This window comes from Microcaecilia unicolor, chromosome 2 (genome assembly GCF_901765095.1).
Source record: "Microcaecilia unicolor chromosome 2, aMicUni1.1, whole genome shotgun sequence".
Lineage (NCBI taxonomy): Eukaryota > Metazoa > Chordata > Amphibia > Gymnophiona > Siphonopidae > Microcaecilia > Microcaecilia unicolor.
In genome coordinates this window covers 225,743,092-225,759,946 of record NC_044032.1, presented here as the reverse complement: position 1 = coordinate 225,759,946, position 16,855 = coordinate 225,743,092, and the positions used below count along the sequence as shown (strand labels likewise).

At 43.1% G+C, this 16,855-nt stretch overlaps 1 protein-coding gene across 1 annotated transcript in view; it reads left to right on the top strand.

Moving 5' to 3' along the window:
* The window catches only part of LOC115463335 (thioredoxin-like), a 47,727-nt gene extending 44,657 nt beyond the window's left edge, over nucleotides 1–3,070 (top strand). The window contains exon 5 of the mRNA XM_030193743.1: nucleotides 2,868–3,070. Coding sequence (XP_030049603.1) covers nucleotides 2,868–2,933 — 66 coding nt within the window. The 3' untranslated portion in view covers nucleotides 2,934–3,070. The remainder of the gene's footprint in view (nucleotides 1–2,867) is intronic.
* Nucleotides 3,071–16,855: the final 13,785 nt, after the last annotated feature.

The window sequence follows — 16,855 nt, the reverse complement described above, 5'->3', positions numbered from 1 at the left end:
GAGTACTATAGTTTAACAGGCTGGAGCTCCAGCATGTTGAGGTAGCAAAACAATTGAGCTCTTAACAAAACCCCAGAATTAATGGAACTAACAGATTGGTGGTGTCCAGCATCATGAATGTGTCGGTTGAAGGAGGACATTTGAACACATGAATTTAAATTAAAAAAAAAAAAAAAAAATCTGTTTACATAGAAACATAATGGCAGATAAGGGCCCATCTAGTCTTCCCTTCCTCAGTAATCACTTACTCCTCCTTTTTCCTAAGGGATCCCTCATGCTTGTCCGATGCATCTTTAAATTCTGACAGTCTAGTCCCACTACCTCCACCGGGAGGCCGTGCCAAGCATCACCTTTCCGTGGAAAGAGTGTTTTCTTAGATTCCTCCTAAAGCGTATGTCCGTCCTCTTCAGCTTCTTCCTATGTCCCCTCATTCCCAAGTTTTCCTTCATTTGAAAAAGGCTCACTTGTACATTTGTGCTGCTGAGGTATTTAAACATCTTTCATATCCCCTCTCCCTCCTCTCTTCCAGCATATACATGTTAAGGTTCATAAGCCTATCCTCATATGTTATAAGACAATTTTGTAGCTGCCCTCTGGACCAACTCGTCCTATTTCTTTCTGCAGAATTGCACAGTACTCAAGGCCTCACCAGAGACTTATACAGGGGCAGTATCTTTCTCCCCCCCCCACTGGTGGTGATCCCTCTCCTTATGCACCCAAGCACCCTTCTGGCTTTGACGTCACTTTTTCTACCTGTTCGGCCACTTTAAGGTCATCGGACAAAAATCACTCCAAGTTCTGCTCTTTAATACACAGAAGCACTTCTCTCCTGATATTGTACCATGCCCTTGGATTCTTGTAACCCAAGTGCGTGACCTTGCATTTCTTAACATTAAATTTGTTACCAATTGGACCATTAAGTTGGGTATCTGCGAAGAGACAAATCTTACCAGACAGCCCTACCGCAACATCGCTCACAAAGACGTTAAAAGAGCCGGCAGTACACAACTGATATCCCTTATCCTCAGAGCAAGCTCCATTTACCACTACTGTCTTCTCCCATTTAACCAGTTTCAAACCCATCACTTTAATAAACTGAGTGCCCTCTGTATGGGACCTAATCAGTCGCCTGTACGGAACCATGTCAAAGGCTTTGCTAAAATCCAAGTAAACCATATCTAGCGCCCTTCCCCCCCCCCCCCCCCCCCCCCCCCCCACATCTTTCAAAGAAACCGATCGGATTCGTCTGACACGACCTGCCTCTAGTGAAGCCATTCTGCCTTGGATCCTGCAGGCCGTTCAATTTGAGAAACCTCATGCTCCTCCGCTTTAGAAGTGTTAACCTCTGTGTTGCATAAACTAATGGAAATGCCCAACCTCATAAGGGACCACACCAGACTAGGGTATTGAGGAGGTCCCATCTCCTAGTTCCTTGAGTACCCTTGGATATATCCCATCAGGCTCCATCGCTTTGCCTTTTTTTTTTTTTTTTTCTAGCTGAAGAACAGTGTTCTGAGAATTGGTCCAGGTCTACCATATCGACCCCATTAGCATTTGTTTTCTGCGGTCCTACCCCAGCCTTTTATCCATGAACACAGAACAGAAGTAATTGTTACAGTTCCAGTTTTATACTTATATTCCTTTCCCTCAGCTTTGAGCCACACAATGCTATTATGACAGTTCCTCCTGTCACATATCTGAAAGTCTTTCTCCCCCCCCCCCCCCCCCCCCCCCCCCCCGCCTTTCAGCAACTACACTTGAGAACCAGAGTGGACTTTTTTCTCTTCTATGTAACTTTCTAACAAAGTTTTGTCACCTTTAAAATGGCTCCTTTGAGTTTTGCCTGTTCTACTTCAGCTGTTCCCATTCAACTAACTCTTCCTGAGAAATGCCCCATCTCTGCAAAGTTAGCTCTTAAGAAATTCAATCTTGAAAAAGCCCTCTCTTCCTTTGTCTTAATATTGAACCACGCCACTTGATCACTAGGTGCCAAATGATCTCCCACCTTAACATCAGAAGCATTGTCCCTGTTTTGTAAGCACCAGGTCTAGAATAACTCCATCCTGTCTGTTCCATCACCCATTGCTGAAACAATTCTTCCTGTAGAGAATGATTCCTTTGCTTCTAGACTACCTCGCAGCAGGGATGCGCCAATTGATGCCCAGCATATTAAATTTACCTATCAGTAGTACTTCCCCTTTCCTAGCTATCTTGTGGATGTCTTCATTTAAGTCTACTACTACTACTATTTAGCATTTCTGTGCAATTCTTCTGACTGTGAAGGGGACCTGGTACTCATGAGCACTAGAGGAAGACTGTTGGAACCTGTCCCCAGATATCTTTCAACTTCTGTAGAAACTAGCTATTCTATTAGGCTGCCTTAGAGCTTTCATAAGACTTTGATAAGGGAGCTCTGTTTAGTTACATAAGTATCTTAAAACAGCAATCCATTTTTTAAAATGCAGCAAACAATGGTAAGTGTTGCCTCTTGCAGGAGAATAGGGAAATGAGTTCTAAATCTTAAAACAGTCTTATACTGACTACTGCATAACTGGCTTTTTTTTTTTTTAGTAAGACTAAACAAAAGCTAGTATTTTGGACTAATATCTAAGCTAGTTTTCCAGAGCTGACCATATTCAGCCTGGAATTGCTCAGTAAGGTGGGATTACAAAGTAGTAAACCTTTTGGGATGCTGTTTTCAACCACATCAGTTTACCTAAGCTATACAATGCAGCAGTGACAGTTGCTCACATTGGTACCTAATGGACTTTGTAGATATGATGTAGGCCATCTTGGCCATCTTTTGTAGCTTAGCTTGAGTTAACTGTTTAACCTCCAGTAATGGTTTCAATATTTCTGTTTTATAGATTCATGAATTTTCTGGAGCCAACAAGGACACCTTGGCAGCTAAAGTTAGTGAACTGAAGGCTTGAATGACTAGTCATTTGTATATTGTATAGCTTATAACTTTATCCTGTTATGGCTGATCATGTAATATCAACTATAGGCATCCAAAGGATTTTAATTTTGCATTTTATTAATTAATAAAACATGTCAAATATATAATCACTACTGTAGCCATTCTGCTGTTTTTGCATTTGAAAATTACACAGTATTCATTGACCTTTCACTTTCCTTCTCCAACTGAGGTGTTGGATTCCAAATGATTAGGGGGAAACTTCTGGAGGCAAGAATACTATCTGGGTTTAATTACAAATGGGACTTGGTTACACATTCTCTACAAGCAAGCTTCCATGTTATGTTAAAGGATGTTTGGTAGACTGAACAGTGAATCTTAATTTTCACCACTTCCATAGTCAAAAGCCTTCATTTCTATAATGGTGCCCTATGGGGGGGTTAGACTAATGTTGCATGGAGAACTGCCCAAAGATTTTTCACTATTCCTACAATAGCGCAGCTTCCTTCTGGAAGACTCTTGCCTACACTAGTTTAGGGTCACTGTTGGTAATTACCATTCCATTGGCTTTCTATGGCAGTACTAGCCTCAAATGTATTTGGATTTTGCTCATACCCATTAGTATCAATACACTTGCCAACATTACCCAGGGTTGGATAACCAGTATCCTTGATGGCCATAAATATCCATGATCTGTCTACATATAACAGCAGTATATATTCGTTATGGGAATCTTAAACATGACTAGTTTGTGGCCCTCAAGGATAACTGTTGCCCACTCCCCTCAACTCTGCTGCGGAAGTTAATTTGATAGCCTTTTACTGAACTGATCCAGTGTCCGTTTAAGATTGATAAGCCAATGTCTTCACTTAACCCACTGCAAAACCTAATACACGACACCAGAGGCAGGTAGGGAATCTGGATGAGACAATGGTGCAAGGGCAGGGCTTTAGATCTGGTATAAAACTAGGCAGTATTTGGGAAAGAGCTTGACCCAAAAAGATGGGCTATGTTAATGCAGTTACTGGTGTTGGGAGTAGCTTTTAAACTACTTCATGGGGGGAGGTGGGAGCTCACATTATCTTGACCATTCACTCCTGAGAATCTTAAAACTACATCCATTCCTTTAGTAAAAGGGGTAAACTTCTGACAGGCAAGGCTAGTGTAGCCTTTGTATAGTGTTATCCTGATGGTTGTATGTGGAAAATATAACTTGGAAAAGCCTTAAAGTTTTCCGCATATGTGAGCAGTCCTGTGGTGCTGCCAGTTAATCCATTTAGCCTGTCCTGGCATAAGTGGATGTTCAACTCCAACACTAACAAAGGAGTTTTTTGCTTTGTCACTGTCTAAGCCTCTCCAGTTGCTGCTAGCCTTTAAGCACAGGGAGCTAGTTCTAGCAGAGTGCTACCATACATTCTCATAAGTTGTGAAGACTTGGACCATATGGCCTGCCTGCTCCTTTTCACATGGAGACCGTACTTCCATTGAGTTCAGATCAATCCAGAGACTTATGGGTTATGTCCCTCAACCAGCAAATGGAGAGAGAGAACTCTGAGATTGTATATGTGGACCTGTGCAGCCAGATTAATCTCAGTATTCTCTCTAGCAGGTGGAGGTCATACCTGTTCAGTGACTGTCGAGTCTTTTTCTGGGGTTGAGGTACTGTGTGGTGGTACTGGGCATACCTGGAGCGTCCAGGTCCCTCCCAGCCTCAGTAGCTAGTCTGCCGGGACACATTGGCACTTGCCTGCTTCTCTCTCCTGCCTCTCTGAAAAAAGAGCATTTGCAGTGCTTCAGGCTTTCTCTTAGAGACTGATTAGAGCGCTGGGCCAGGACCGAATCTCCTTCACAGGGGGAAGGCAGCATGTGGTTGTAACATGAGTTTAATTGTAATTAAATGTGTAGCATAATATTGATTATGCTGATCAGATATAAAAATGCAGCATTTAAAAGACATATTGAAACTGGCTTTCATTTCAAGCCCCTATTCCCCCTACCTTTTCCTTGGGGAAACCTTTTGATAAGCAAAAGCTTGGCTAGGCATTCACCTAAAGCCATTAACACCTCTACTAAACAAAAGGACAAACAAGAGGCTGCTTCAAAGGTTTAACTTTCTTCCTCTGATCAAAAGCCTGACCAACAGATCAAAGGTAACCAGTAGACACAAGGAGACAGAAAACCTGTGAAGGTGGGAATCCACACACCTATTGACAAAAGGAAAGTATAATGTGTATCTGCTACAGAGATTGACAGGAAGCCTTGTGCTTCAAAAGACCATTTGTCAGCAAAATCCAGACAGGAAGTCTTGTGATGTCATGAGACCAAGATACCAAAATGCTGTGCAAACCAGGAAGCAAATGCCCAGATTCATGTGGCATGTCTTCCTGCAGCTTGCAAGATATAAAAGACAGAAGCTGGGCCAGACACACACAGATTTCTCCCCTTCATCTGCAGCCCAGATCCATCTTTGTCGCTTCTCGCTCGCTCTCTCTCCCTCCCAGATTTCTCTGCTCTCCTGCTGTGCTTCTGTCCATCACTGACTGCAGAAATTCCTGCGCTCCTGTAAACATGCGTACCTCTTGCTGCAATTGTATAGATAACCTCCTTTTGAAGCTAAATATATGGTCTGTTCTTTCTTAAACCTGGTAATGCAGGTTAATGTAATCCAATAACTAAATTCCTTTCATTCAGTGTAATTGTGAATCTTGTTGCCTAAAAGGGCAACTGGTGGAGAATTATTCAATATATCTTACAGCTTATAAAGATTAGCTAGTGCTCAAGCAATTGCCCCAAGTATAAATCATTTCTTGTAACATTTTAAATAGTGGAAGATGCGGGCAGAGGTACTGTGCGAGTAAGGTAACTGTTCTTAAATTATATTGTATTTTGCTGTTTTATAATAGAGAACGGAGTATCAGGTTTCATTAAATTTCCAGTTTTTTATTTGCATTTGTATCCCACATTTTCCCACCTCTTTGCGGGCTCAGTGTGGCTTAAATTGTGATAAATTGATAAGGTTTTCAGGGTATTCAGGATGTTAGGCTGGATGGACGTTTGGTCGTCCCTGCCAATGTGGCAATATCTAGGTACTTATGCACTTATTACATTTATGTACTTTATAACAAAACTTTTAGCCATACTCTGGCATAAAATAAAAACTAATTTTGATACACACACTATTCTAGGGGTACATAACCCCACTTTGCTTAAGCGATGCAGAGAATCCTCAGGCCCCAATCCATGGACTCCCAGCTTAGTGGAGGACATTAGCAGCATCTCTGATATGGAGAGTAAATTTAAAAAATATTGTGGTTTATATTCAATTGTCAGGGAGCAAAAATTTCTGCGTGCACTTAGTTAATGTGACCATGTGTAAGAGCCTTAAAAACATGCAGAATTGAATGAGATTAGTTGCAAAAAGAATGCATGCAGATAGGCACAGAAAAGGATTTCTTGATCACAATGACTAGGTGCTTAAATTATCAATTAGATTATTCGAAGCAGCAGATAGAGCACCAGACAGCCCAGGAAAATAAAATGAGGACCCAAATTTCAGCTTTAGAAGTGCAGGCAAATCAGGTCCCAGGCCTAAAACTAATCATAGCTAACACTGCAGACACCCCCTATAGGTGAGAATAACACTGACCATGTACACTGTCACAAGGAGAGAAACTTTAAGAAAAAAAACTACAGGATTCTCACATGCAGGTATCAGCTGTCTTAGGTGTTCCATTTGCCCCCCCCCCCCCCCCCCCCCCCCCAAATAGAGCTACAGCCATGCCTGTTTCAGCTGTGGTAAAAGTATCAGTCTAGATCGCTAGTGGGAGGACTCACCCAAAGGATCAGTTCCTAGCCCCTCTCAGACAGACATGGAAGCGATAGCCAGACAGGCAAGATTGACCCTGATAAGTTTCCCCATGCTTGTGTGGTGCTATGGAAATTAGAACAGGAAGGGGGGATTGATACAGATGAATTAAAGTGATCGTCTCTGTATTAAACCTGAATTTGCAGAACAAATGGAGGGAGCTATTGAATTGGCAAGACAGGGGTTTCTCTTTGCTAAATTTGGCAATGGCTGCGAGTGTATCCTTTGGCATGAGAATGTTCAAGACCCTAAGTGCATAAGTCCAGCAGGACAAAAATGAGAGTATTGGAGATTATGTAAGGAGAGCAATCATATTGCTAGTTATGACAGGGCAAGTGGAAGGAAGAGATTCCAGAAGACCTTCTAGATGTGCATGTAGATGATGAGAATCTAAGAGAAATTTGTCAGGGCATGCATCCCACTATTGCTAGAGTATTGTGCTCGTGGGGTGCAGGTGAGCCAGCCTCTGCTAGAATTTTGTGCATGAAGGCCAGAAACGTACAAAGGTATCAACCCTATGCCTCACACCCAGTGGCAGGAATTGGACCAGCTATGTATCCTGATTTAGCTCCATACCAAGAGCAGGCCCCCTCACAGCATCCAAAACCAGCTCTATACCCTGATTTAGCTCCATACCAAGAGCAGGCCCCCTCACAGCATCCAAAACCAGCTCCATACCAAGAGCAGGCCCCCTCACAGCATCCAAAACCCCAGTGCATAGGAACAGAGCCTGTTCTATATTCTGATTTAGGCACTCATAAAGGTGAGCCTTCAATTAAGTATTCAGCTCCTCAGCACATATATGCACAACCTGTTCTGCAGTCTAATTTAAATGCTCATGAAAGTAAGCTACCAGTTAGATATTCAGCTCCTCAACACACAGATGCACCACCTAGGCTGCATTCTGATCTAAGCTCCCATAGAAGGGAACCTCTAACAAGAAAATCAGCTCCTCAGTATGTAGCTACTGAAAACCGCAAGCATGTGACATTTTAAAATCTCATGGTGAGAATCTTTCATATTGGGAGAACAAACCCACTAGTGTCCTCACAGCAAGGGCCTTGCAGATAGCTAACAATAACAAGAGAAATCTGCCCCAGATAAGCAGGAACCTATAACTGCAGGTCCTACTGTGCCAGACACTTACATATTCTCAGGCCTCCCTGAAATGTATTTCAAGGAAACATGAGATGCGTCCAGCCTGGACTGGACTTCTCCACAGCATAACCCACTTTGCAGATGGCAGTGGGATCCAGGTGGCTGATTTTTAGTATAGGTTGGACAGGAATATAGGAAAAGTTTTTGCTATGAACCTTTTGTAAATAGTTTCTAAGGATTTAAAATGTAGCTTCTGTTCTTTTGTGTAAGATTTAATTATGTCTCTCTGCAATAAGTAAGATTTAGAAATGTCTCTCTGTAAAACGTCTCTCCCACTTGAGCTAAAGATTTAAAATGTGTATGTTTTAAAAATGTATCAAATAAGTAACTCCCACTGGAGCTGAAACCTAATATTGTGCTTTAATGTGAATTAACAAGATATGCTTATTTTTGTAGAGTGAAACTAAAGCTATATGCAGCTCGCGTGCTGTGATCTAAAATCCTGGGAAGGAACTGTGAAGCAAGAGAGGGAATCCCCCACCAGAACCAGCCATGTGACCTGCTAAATTAATGTATTTTTCTTTCTTTTTCAGAGTTCGAGTTTCTACTTATGAGAGAGTAATATTTTTATGGTGCTAGGAATTGATATATACATGGCTATCTCAGATACCTTTCTAAATAGATGTGCCTCTCCTCCTGGATCTGGAATGGACGATTGGAGACCTAAAAGACTAATAGAGCTCTTTGTTTGTTTGTCATTTGGCCTCCATGTTTATATGTCTGTTTTATGTTATGGGGTACCCAAGAAACTATAAATAGACCCTCCATACTAACAGCCTTCCATTAGTTCACATTGTGCCATGTCCCTTTACAAAACATTCTCACTGGCAGGCAAGCTATAGAAAAGAAAAACATGTTCATTATTATTCAAGCTATGGCTCACATATAATTTCGACTAATTGTTATCTAAGGTTATATATTCACATGTGTATATTTGAAATTATGAGCAAAGGTTTCTCTTTATATGATCTACCAGATTCAGTCAGTATAGTGAATGTTTCTGACCTTTTTAGTTTATTCTATATCACAGCCAGTACATACACAATATATAGTCTCTCTGGAATGAAATATTGGCTGTGTGTAAAGCACAATTAACATATCTTTTCTAAATTCTTTACAACATTAAACACATGAGTATTGTCTATTAAATTACTGCATTGAACACTGCTAAAGCAGATAAATATTGTAACCTTTTACCACACTCATTACCCATAAAAAGTTTCTCTCTGAAAAGTATTTCATGGTACTATACCATGACTCTGTGCTTATTTGGTCAATGTGATTAAGTAGATATTGTGGTATAGGATTGATAGGAATAATTTTGTGTGTAATAGTAACCTAGAAAATTATTATAATTACATAACTGTGCCTTTCATATTTCTCATAACAATAGTAGAGTAGTTCCATATTACCATTCTTGTTGTGTATTAGAACTTTCTGTCCTTTTATTATTGCTATGAATACATCAGTAGCTTCTGAAATAGAGAATATAGGGAAACATTCACAGTGTCAGGAAACACTCATGGGAATATTTTCCTTGGACTGTCAATTGCTGAGTGACTGAATAGATTAGTCCATCCCATTGCTGTGGTAAATTGATCAATTGCGCACTCTAATGCTATTGATTTGGCTAGCATACTGGGTAAGATATCCTGTGGCATAAACTTGGGAGCAGCCTATGCCCCTGAGCAGGTGACACAAAAAGAGATGGTCTCTGGGAATAGAGCGAGATGACACTTGTGTGGCTGAAGTCAAATAAAGTGCACTTGCAAGCCTATTGTAAACCAGAGTAAAAGCCAGACTCTGCCACCTGTCTGAATAGAAGCCTAATGGGACAGACGCCAGATGGCCACAGAAAGCTTAACCTAGCTACCTAAACGTAAGGCATGAGTAAGAGCAAACAAAGGTAATAATGAGTCTTTTGCTTATCATAAGTCATAATTCCCACTAGTGACATTCCAAGATTCATAGTGATGTTGAAACAGGTGGGAAATCAGGAGACGAAAGGCAAACTTTGGTTCCAAACAAGGCAACTTTATTGCTAGCAAGTGAACAGCACCGAGTAGTCTCGGGACACTGTGTGTCATAAATCATCTGACACTTACATTTATACTTCCCTACTGGGCCTGCGCATTTGGCCCCTTACACATCACACTGGCATGCGCAGTGAACATTTGTAGTTCTTACAGTACAAAATTGTAGTCCCAGTACATACTCACGTCATAACACTGAAATGATACTGGCAAGAAAAACGAAACTTAGCAGCTTATTCTTCACACATACACACACAATGCTCCTTTCTAGCACAGGAGATAAGGTTCGGCTCAGGAATGCAGGGGGTGTCAGCACCCTCCAAGGTCGCGTTGCTACATGCAAGCTGGTCTTGTATAGGCCTTGCAAACTACTGTTACAAGCTATATGTCTAATAGTCCTGCATTCTGTCCTTACATTAGTAAACAGCAACCTTCTTTCGTTAGTAAACAGTAAAACTGGATAAGGCACAAATGTCCAGTGCAGTAATAAGGTGTGGCTAACCAGCCAAAAGCAGAGGTAGAGTGCATAAGTATACGTCCATCAGTAGGCACAAAAACATGAGGTTGTCCTGTTGTTCAGCAGTATTCGGGTAGCATTAGGCGTTCCACTCCTTCAATGTCACATAGTAGATGACGGTAGGAAAAGACCTGCACGGTCCTTCCAATCTGTTCCATATCCACTATTAAAGATTCACTTCTCCCAATATACACACCACTGTAAATAGTCCAATATCTTTGCTACTGTTCTTTTTGGAATTATGCTTCTGTATTAGGTTAGTTTTAGCTTTTATAGTTTATTTTATGGTTCTTCACTTCAATATCTCTATATATAAAAGGCACCACCAACGTTCTATGCAGCCTCCAGCCAGACGTGTGAAGGGGGAGAGATATCCAGTTTCCCCATGAGTGTCTGCCCCGCCCTCGCTCTCTCTGTAACACAAACAGTGAAGGAAAAAAACACAGCAAAGCACGAAATCAAATTGCTCTCTGTAACAGTGAAGGACTCCAGAGGGGGAGGGGAGAGAGGGCAGGGACACACACACTCCCACATGCACACAGAAGAAAACCTTGCTAGCCCCCGTTTCATTTGCATCAGAAACGGGGCTTTTTTTTTACTAGTTGTTTAATATTGTCGCTTGGAACCAAGAGAGGGAAATATGTAACATGATATGAGTTTAATTGTAATTAAATGTGTAGCATAATATTGATTATGCTGAATCAGATATAAAAATGCAGCTTTTAAAAGATGTATTGAAACTGCAACAGAGAAACTGGCTTTCATTTCAAGTCCCTATTCCCCCTCCCTTTTCCTTGGGAAACTTTTGATACGCAAAAGCTTGGCTAGGCGTTCACCTACAGCCATTAACACCTCTACTACTTAAAAGGACAAACAAGTAAGAGGCTGCTTCAAAGGTTTAACTTTTTTCTTCTGATCAAAAGCCTGGCTGGTCAACAGAACAAAGGATCAAAGGTAACCAGTAGACACAAGGAGACAGAAAACCTGTGAAGGTGGGAATCCACACACCTATTGACAAAAGGAAAGTATAATGTGTATCTGCTACAGCGATTGAGACAGGAAGCCTTGTGCTTCCAAATACCATTTGTCAGCAAAATCCAGACAGGAAGTCTTGTGATGTCATGAGACCAAGATACCACAATGCTTTGCAAATGCCCAGGGTCAAGTGCAAACCAGGAAGCAAATGCCCAGATTCATGTGGCATGTCTTCCTGCAGCTTGCAAGATATAAAAGACAGAAGCTGGTCCAGACACACACAGATTTCTCCCCTTCCACTGCAGCCCAGATCCATCTTTGTCAGAAGCCCTGCTACAGACTCTCTCTCTCTCTCTCCTCTGCAACCAAGGAATTCTCTGCAAGATTTCTCTGCTCTCCTGCTGTGCTTCTGTCCATCACTGACTGCAGAAATTCCTGGGCTCCTGTAACCATGCGGTTCATCACTCAGCTTCTATGACAGACTTTTCTGTAAGTTATAACTTATGATTTAAAAACCTGCTACCTTACTTAAGCACAGATTCTCTGTAAGACTTGTACCTCTCGTTGCAATTGTATAGATAACCTCCTTTTGAAGCTAAATATATGGTCTGTTCTTTCTTAAACCTGGTAATGCAGGTTAATGTAAGCCAATAAATCTACTTAATTCCTTTCATTCAGTGTAATCGTGAATCTTGTTGCCTAAAAGGGCAACTGGTGGAGAATTATTCAATATATATCTTACAACTTATAAAGATTAGCTAGTACTCAAGCAATTCCCCCAAGTTTAAATCATTTCTTGTTACATGGTGAGTTGGGACCACTGTGGGGGGCTGTTATGTCAGTGCTGTTTGCATTGCGGGGGCAGACTGGTGGCATCGGGAGCCTGCGAGGAGTGTGCGAAGGTTGGGGCCACTGGAAGGAAGCAGAGCGTGGAGCCTCCGGGGCATTTGCCGGTTGGGGAAGGCTTGGATTACGCTCGGGCGGCATAGGTGGGAACGCCGCTGTTGGGCCCGATGTGCGCCATTTTTACTGCTCGTGCGGTCAGTTGCTAGTGGAAGGGACAACCCTTCGAGATCCCCAGGACCGAAAGCTGGAATCAGCTTTGAAGGCTGCCTTTGAAGTGGCATCCTTGTGTCTGCAGGCATCTGTCTGTGGTTCTTATGCAGCGTGTGCATATCCTGGGTTCAGAAAGCTTCCTCTATGGAGGAGCTTATTGATTGCCTGTCAGCCTTGGAGTCCGGGCTAGCGTACCTAGCGAATTTGCTGTACGATATTCTGAGGGCTTCGGCTAAAGACTGCCCTGGCAGTGACAGACTGTCATTGGGTTTGGCTGAGGCATTGGGTGGCGGATGTCGCCTCCAAGTCTTCGCTTGGCACGTTTACCATTCAGGGGTAAGCTTCTTTTTGGCAATGCCGCACAAATTGTGAAGGAGCTAGGGGACTCTAAGGGTTAGCGGCTTCCGGAGTAGGACATCGTCTAGGTCAGTCTGCCCCCGTTTTAGGGAGGCTAAGCGTTAAAGCCTGGTAGGTCTAGCATTTTCCAGAGGCCTCACTTTCAGCAGAAACAGCAGTCCTTTCAGGGTGACCGCCGGGTGGCCCCATCAGTTCCCAGAGGACAACAAAGAAATAGAGGGGCCCAATGATGGAACCCTGGCCCATCGCCTTCCTGTGATTGGGGGACGGCTGTCTTTTTTTTTGGGAGGAGTGGGCCGGGGTCACTTCAGACGACTGGGTCTTGGAAGTTATTCGGGACGGCTACAAACTCGAGTTTGCACAACCTTTGACAGTTTTTTTCCTCGAGTCTCCCTTCAAGGCTGCTGCCAAACAAGTGGCGGTTCAGGACACCCATCCGAGCTGATTCGTCTAGGAGCAATTATTCCAGTTCCGCCCGCAGAGTACGGGCAGGGTCACTACTCTATTTACTTCATGGGTCCCAAAAAAGGGGGGGACCTTCCGCCCTGTTCTCGATCTAAAATCGGTCAACGGGTGTCTGAAGGTGTAGCATTTCTTTATGGAAACTCTATGGCTGTCTTAGTGGCAGTACAGCCGTAGAGTTTTTGACCACTCTCAACCTCAAGGAGGCATATCTTCACATTCCCATTTGGCTGCCCCATCAGCGTTTCCTGCGCTTTGCGGTGTTGGGGCAACATTATCAGTTCCAAGCCATGCCTTTCGGGCTCGCAACGGCACCCTGCACGTTTTCAAAAGGTTATGGTGGTAGTCGCAGCCTTCTTGAGGGCTCGGGGCATTCAGGTGCACCCGTATTTAGGCGACTGGTTGATTCGCGCACAGTCTCGTGGCGAGTGTCCAGGCAACAGAAGTGTTGCGGCTGCTGTGCTCTCTGGGCTGGATAGTTAAACCTGCAGAATTGCCAGCTCAGTCTGTCTCAGTCACTGGAATATTTAGGAGTACTCTTGTACACTCGGCAGGGCAGAGTGTTTCTAGAGCTTGATTATATGCAGGTCCTGGGTTCCATGGTGGCGACATTGGATGTGATTCCTTGGGCCAGGAGCCACATACATCCCCTGCAGTGGTCTCTGCTCAGCCATTGGTCACCTTTTTCCGAGGATTATGCAGTTCAGATACCGTGGTCTTCGCGGGCGTGCTTTGCTATGCGCTGGTGGATAGTGCCGCAGAATCTTCTGAAAGGAATGCCCCTGGCGACTCCGAGTGGATTGAGGTGAGCAGATACCAGTTTATTGGGGTGGGGTGCCCACTGGGCCCTGGTCCTCGGTGGAAGCGACGTTCTCCCGCGGACACAGTGCTTCCTTTGAGCCCCTGGGTCATGTGTCATTGAAGGTGGTGTTTTTGGTAGCTATGGCCTCAGCTCAACGAGTGTCGGAGCTCCAGGAGTTGTCGTGCAGGGATCCGTTCCTCCGTTTCTGAGGCGGGAGCATGCATCCGGGACAGTTCCTTCCTTCTTGCTGAAAGTGATGACCTGCTTTTATCTGGGTCAAGCCTTGATGCTGCCAGCGTTTCAACGAGAGGAGTACCCTAGTGAGTTCCGGGCCTTGCGTTGTTTGTATGTGAGGCGCATTCTTCTACAGTATTTAGGTCACAAATTCCCTCCATTGCTCGAATCATTTGTACTGTTTGCGGGGTGCAATAAAGGGGCTATGGGTTCTAAGGCCACAGTGGATTGATCTGGGGACGCCAATGGAAGGTAAAATCAGTTCTTACCTGATTTTTCTTTCCACTAGTCCCTACAGATCAATCCAGAGACTTGTGGGTTATGTTCCTCAACCAGCAGATGGAGATAGAGAACTCAAATTGTATATGTGGACCTGTGCAGCCAGCTCAATCTCAGAGTTCTCTCTATCTCCATCTGCTGGTTGAGGAACATAACCCATAAGTCTCTGGATTGATCTGTAGGGACTAATGGAAAGAAAATTATCAGGTAAGAACTAATTTTACCTTCTTCCTTCTTCCCCCCCCCCCCCCCCCCGAGAAATTCTGAGAGAAGAGGACATTCCTCTGGTAAGTGAACACTATATTTTGCTTTGTGCTTTGGGAACTTAGATTGGGGTTTAAAGGAGGACTTCTGGGTTAGTGATAGCAGAATAGTTAGTTTTTAAAAAATATTTTTTAATCGCCATATTCTCTTCCCCCTAGTTTTAAAACTTGAACTTTGTACCTCAGCATTAACAGTCTCTAGCAGTCACTGCAAGACCTAGTTTAGTATTGTGGGGGGTGGGGGGGGGGGGGGGGGGGGGGGGGGGAGAGAAGAGCAAGCATTATTAACTAGTTTCCATAGTGCACAGTCTTTTTCCTGGCCAAAAACCTTTAAAAGATTGAGGGAAGGCTCAAATCTTGTTCTAAAAGTTATTTTCTGTTCTTTAGTTGCTGGAGGTAGCACTACCACTGACCCCAATTAGGTATTACGGTGTAAGGAAGCAGAATATTTGCATAGGTTACTGATTGAGTTATCTTGAAAGTGCCTACTTTGAAAAAGTCCCCTTGGTTTCAAAACTATATAAAGAAGGAAGGTCCTACTGAAGTTCTGAGAAGAGGACATTTCTCTGGTAAGTGAACACTATTTTGCTTTGTGCTTTGGGAACTTAAGATTGGGGTTTAAAGGAGGAATTATAGGTTAGTGATAGGCAGAATGATAGTTTGCTTTTTATATTTTTAATCTCCATACTCTTCTCCCTAGTTTTAAAACTTTAACTTTGTACCACATCATTAACAGCCTCTAGCAGGCACTGCAGGACCTAATTTAGTCTTCATCCCTCCCACCCCTTGCAGAACTCCATTTGTAGTCAGTTATTGTAATTAGGATAACAAGCAAGGAGTCCGCTTATAGTTTTTTAAATACATTTCATTACCATCTAAGAAGGAAACACTAAATCACACAATATAAACCAAGACATTTTTATATTAGGCTAATAGCCTTAATCCATTAGCAGGTTTTAAATGATTGAAAAACTCAAATATTGAGATGGAGTCAGCAGTCCAGCAGCGAGAGGGGTGCTATCTAGTCTTTTGCATTGTCTTATGTATGATTCTCCCAGTTGGTGGGTGGTTGTCTCAAAATCAATAGGAAATTAAACAAAAACTTACATTTCCCAATCCAAATTGCATATATTTGGTAGAGTGCTTTCCGAGCACTCTACCAAAACCCTCATCCACACCCTTGTCACCTCTCGTTTAGATTACTGCAATCTGCTTCTTGCTGGCCTCCCACTTAGTCACCTCTCCCCTCGGTTCAAAACTCTGCTGCCCGTCTCATCTTCCGCCAGGGTCGCTTTACTCATACTACCCCTCTCCTCAAGACCCTCCACTGGCTCCCTATCCGTTTTCGCATCCTGTTCAAACTTCTTCTACTAACCTATAAATATACTCGCTCTGCTGCTCCCCAGTATCTCTCCACACTCGTCCTTCCCTACACCCCTTCCCGTGCACTCCGCTTCATGGATAAATCCTTCTTATCTGTTCCCTTCTCCACTACTGCCAACTCCAGACTTCGCACCTTCTATCTCGCTGCACCCTACGCTTGGAATAAACTTCCTGAGCCCCTACGTCTTGCCCCATCCTTGGCCACCTTTAAATCTAGACTGAAAGCCCACCTCTTTAACATTGCTTTTGACTCGTAACCACTCACCTCCACCTACTCTCCTTCCTGTACACATTAATTGATTTGATTTGCTTACTTTATTTTTTGTCTATTAGATTGTAAGCTCTTTGAGCAGGGACTGTCTTCTATATTTGTGCAGCTATGTGTACGCCTTGTAGCGCTAAAGAAATGCTAAATAGTAGTAGTAGTAGTAGTTTCCAAAACTAATATAAACCAAATATATCTAATACATTTAAATCACAAATACGCACACGTCAGTCATAATGAATTGTGACTGGCTGAGTAGAGAACCATCATTGCACCCTTGGCATTCTCA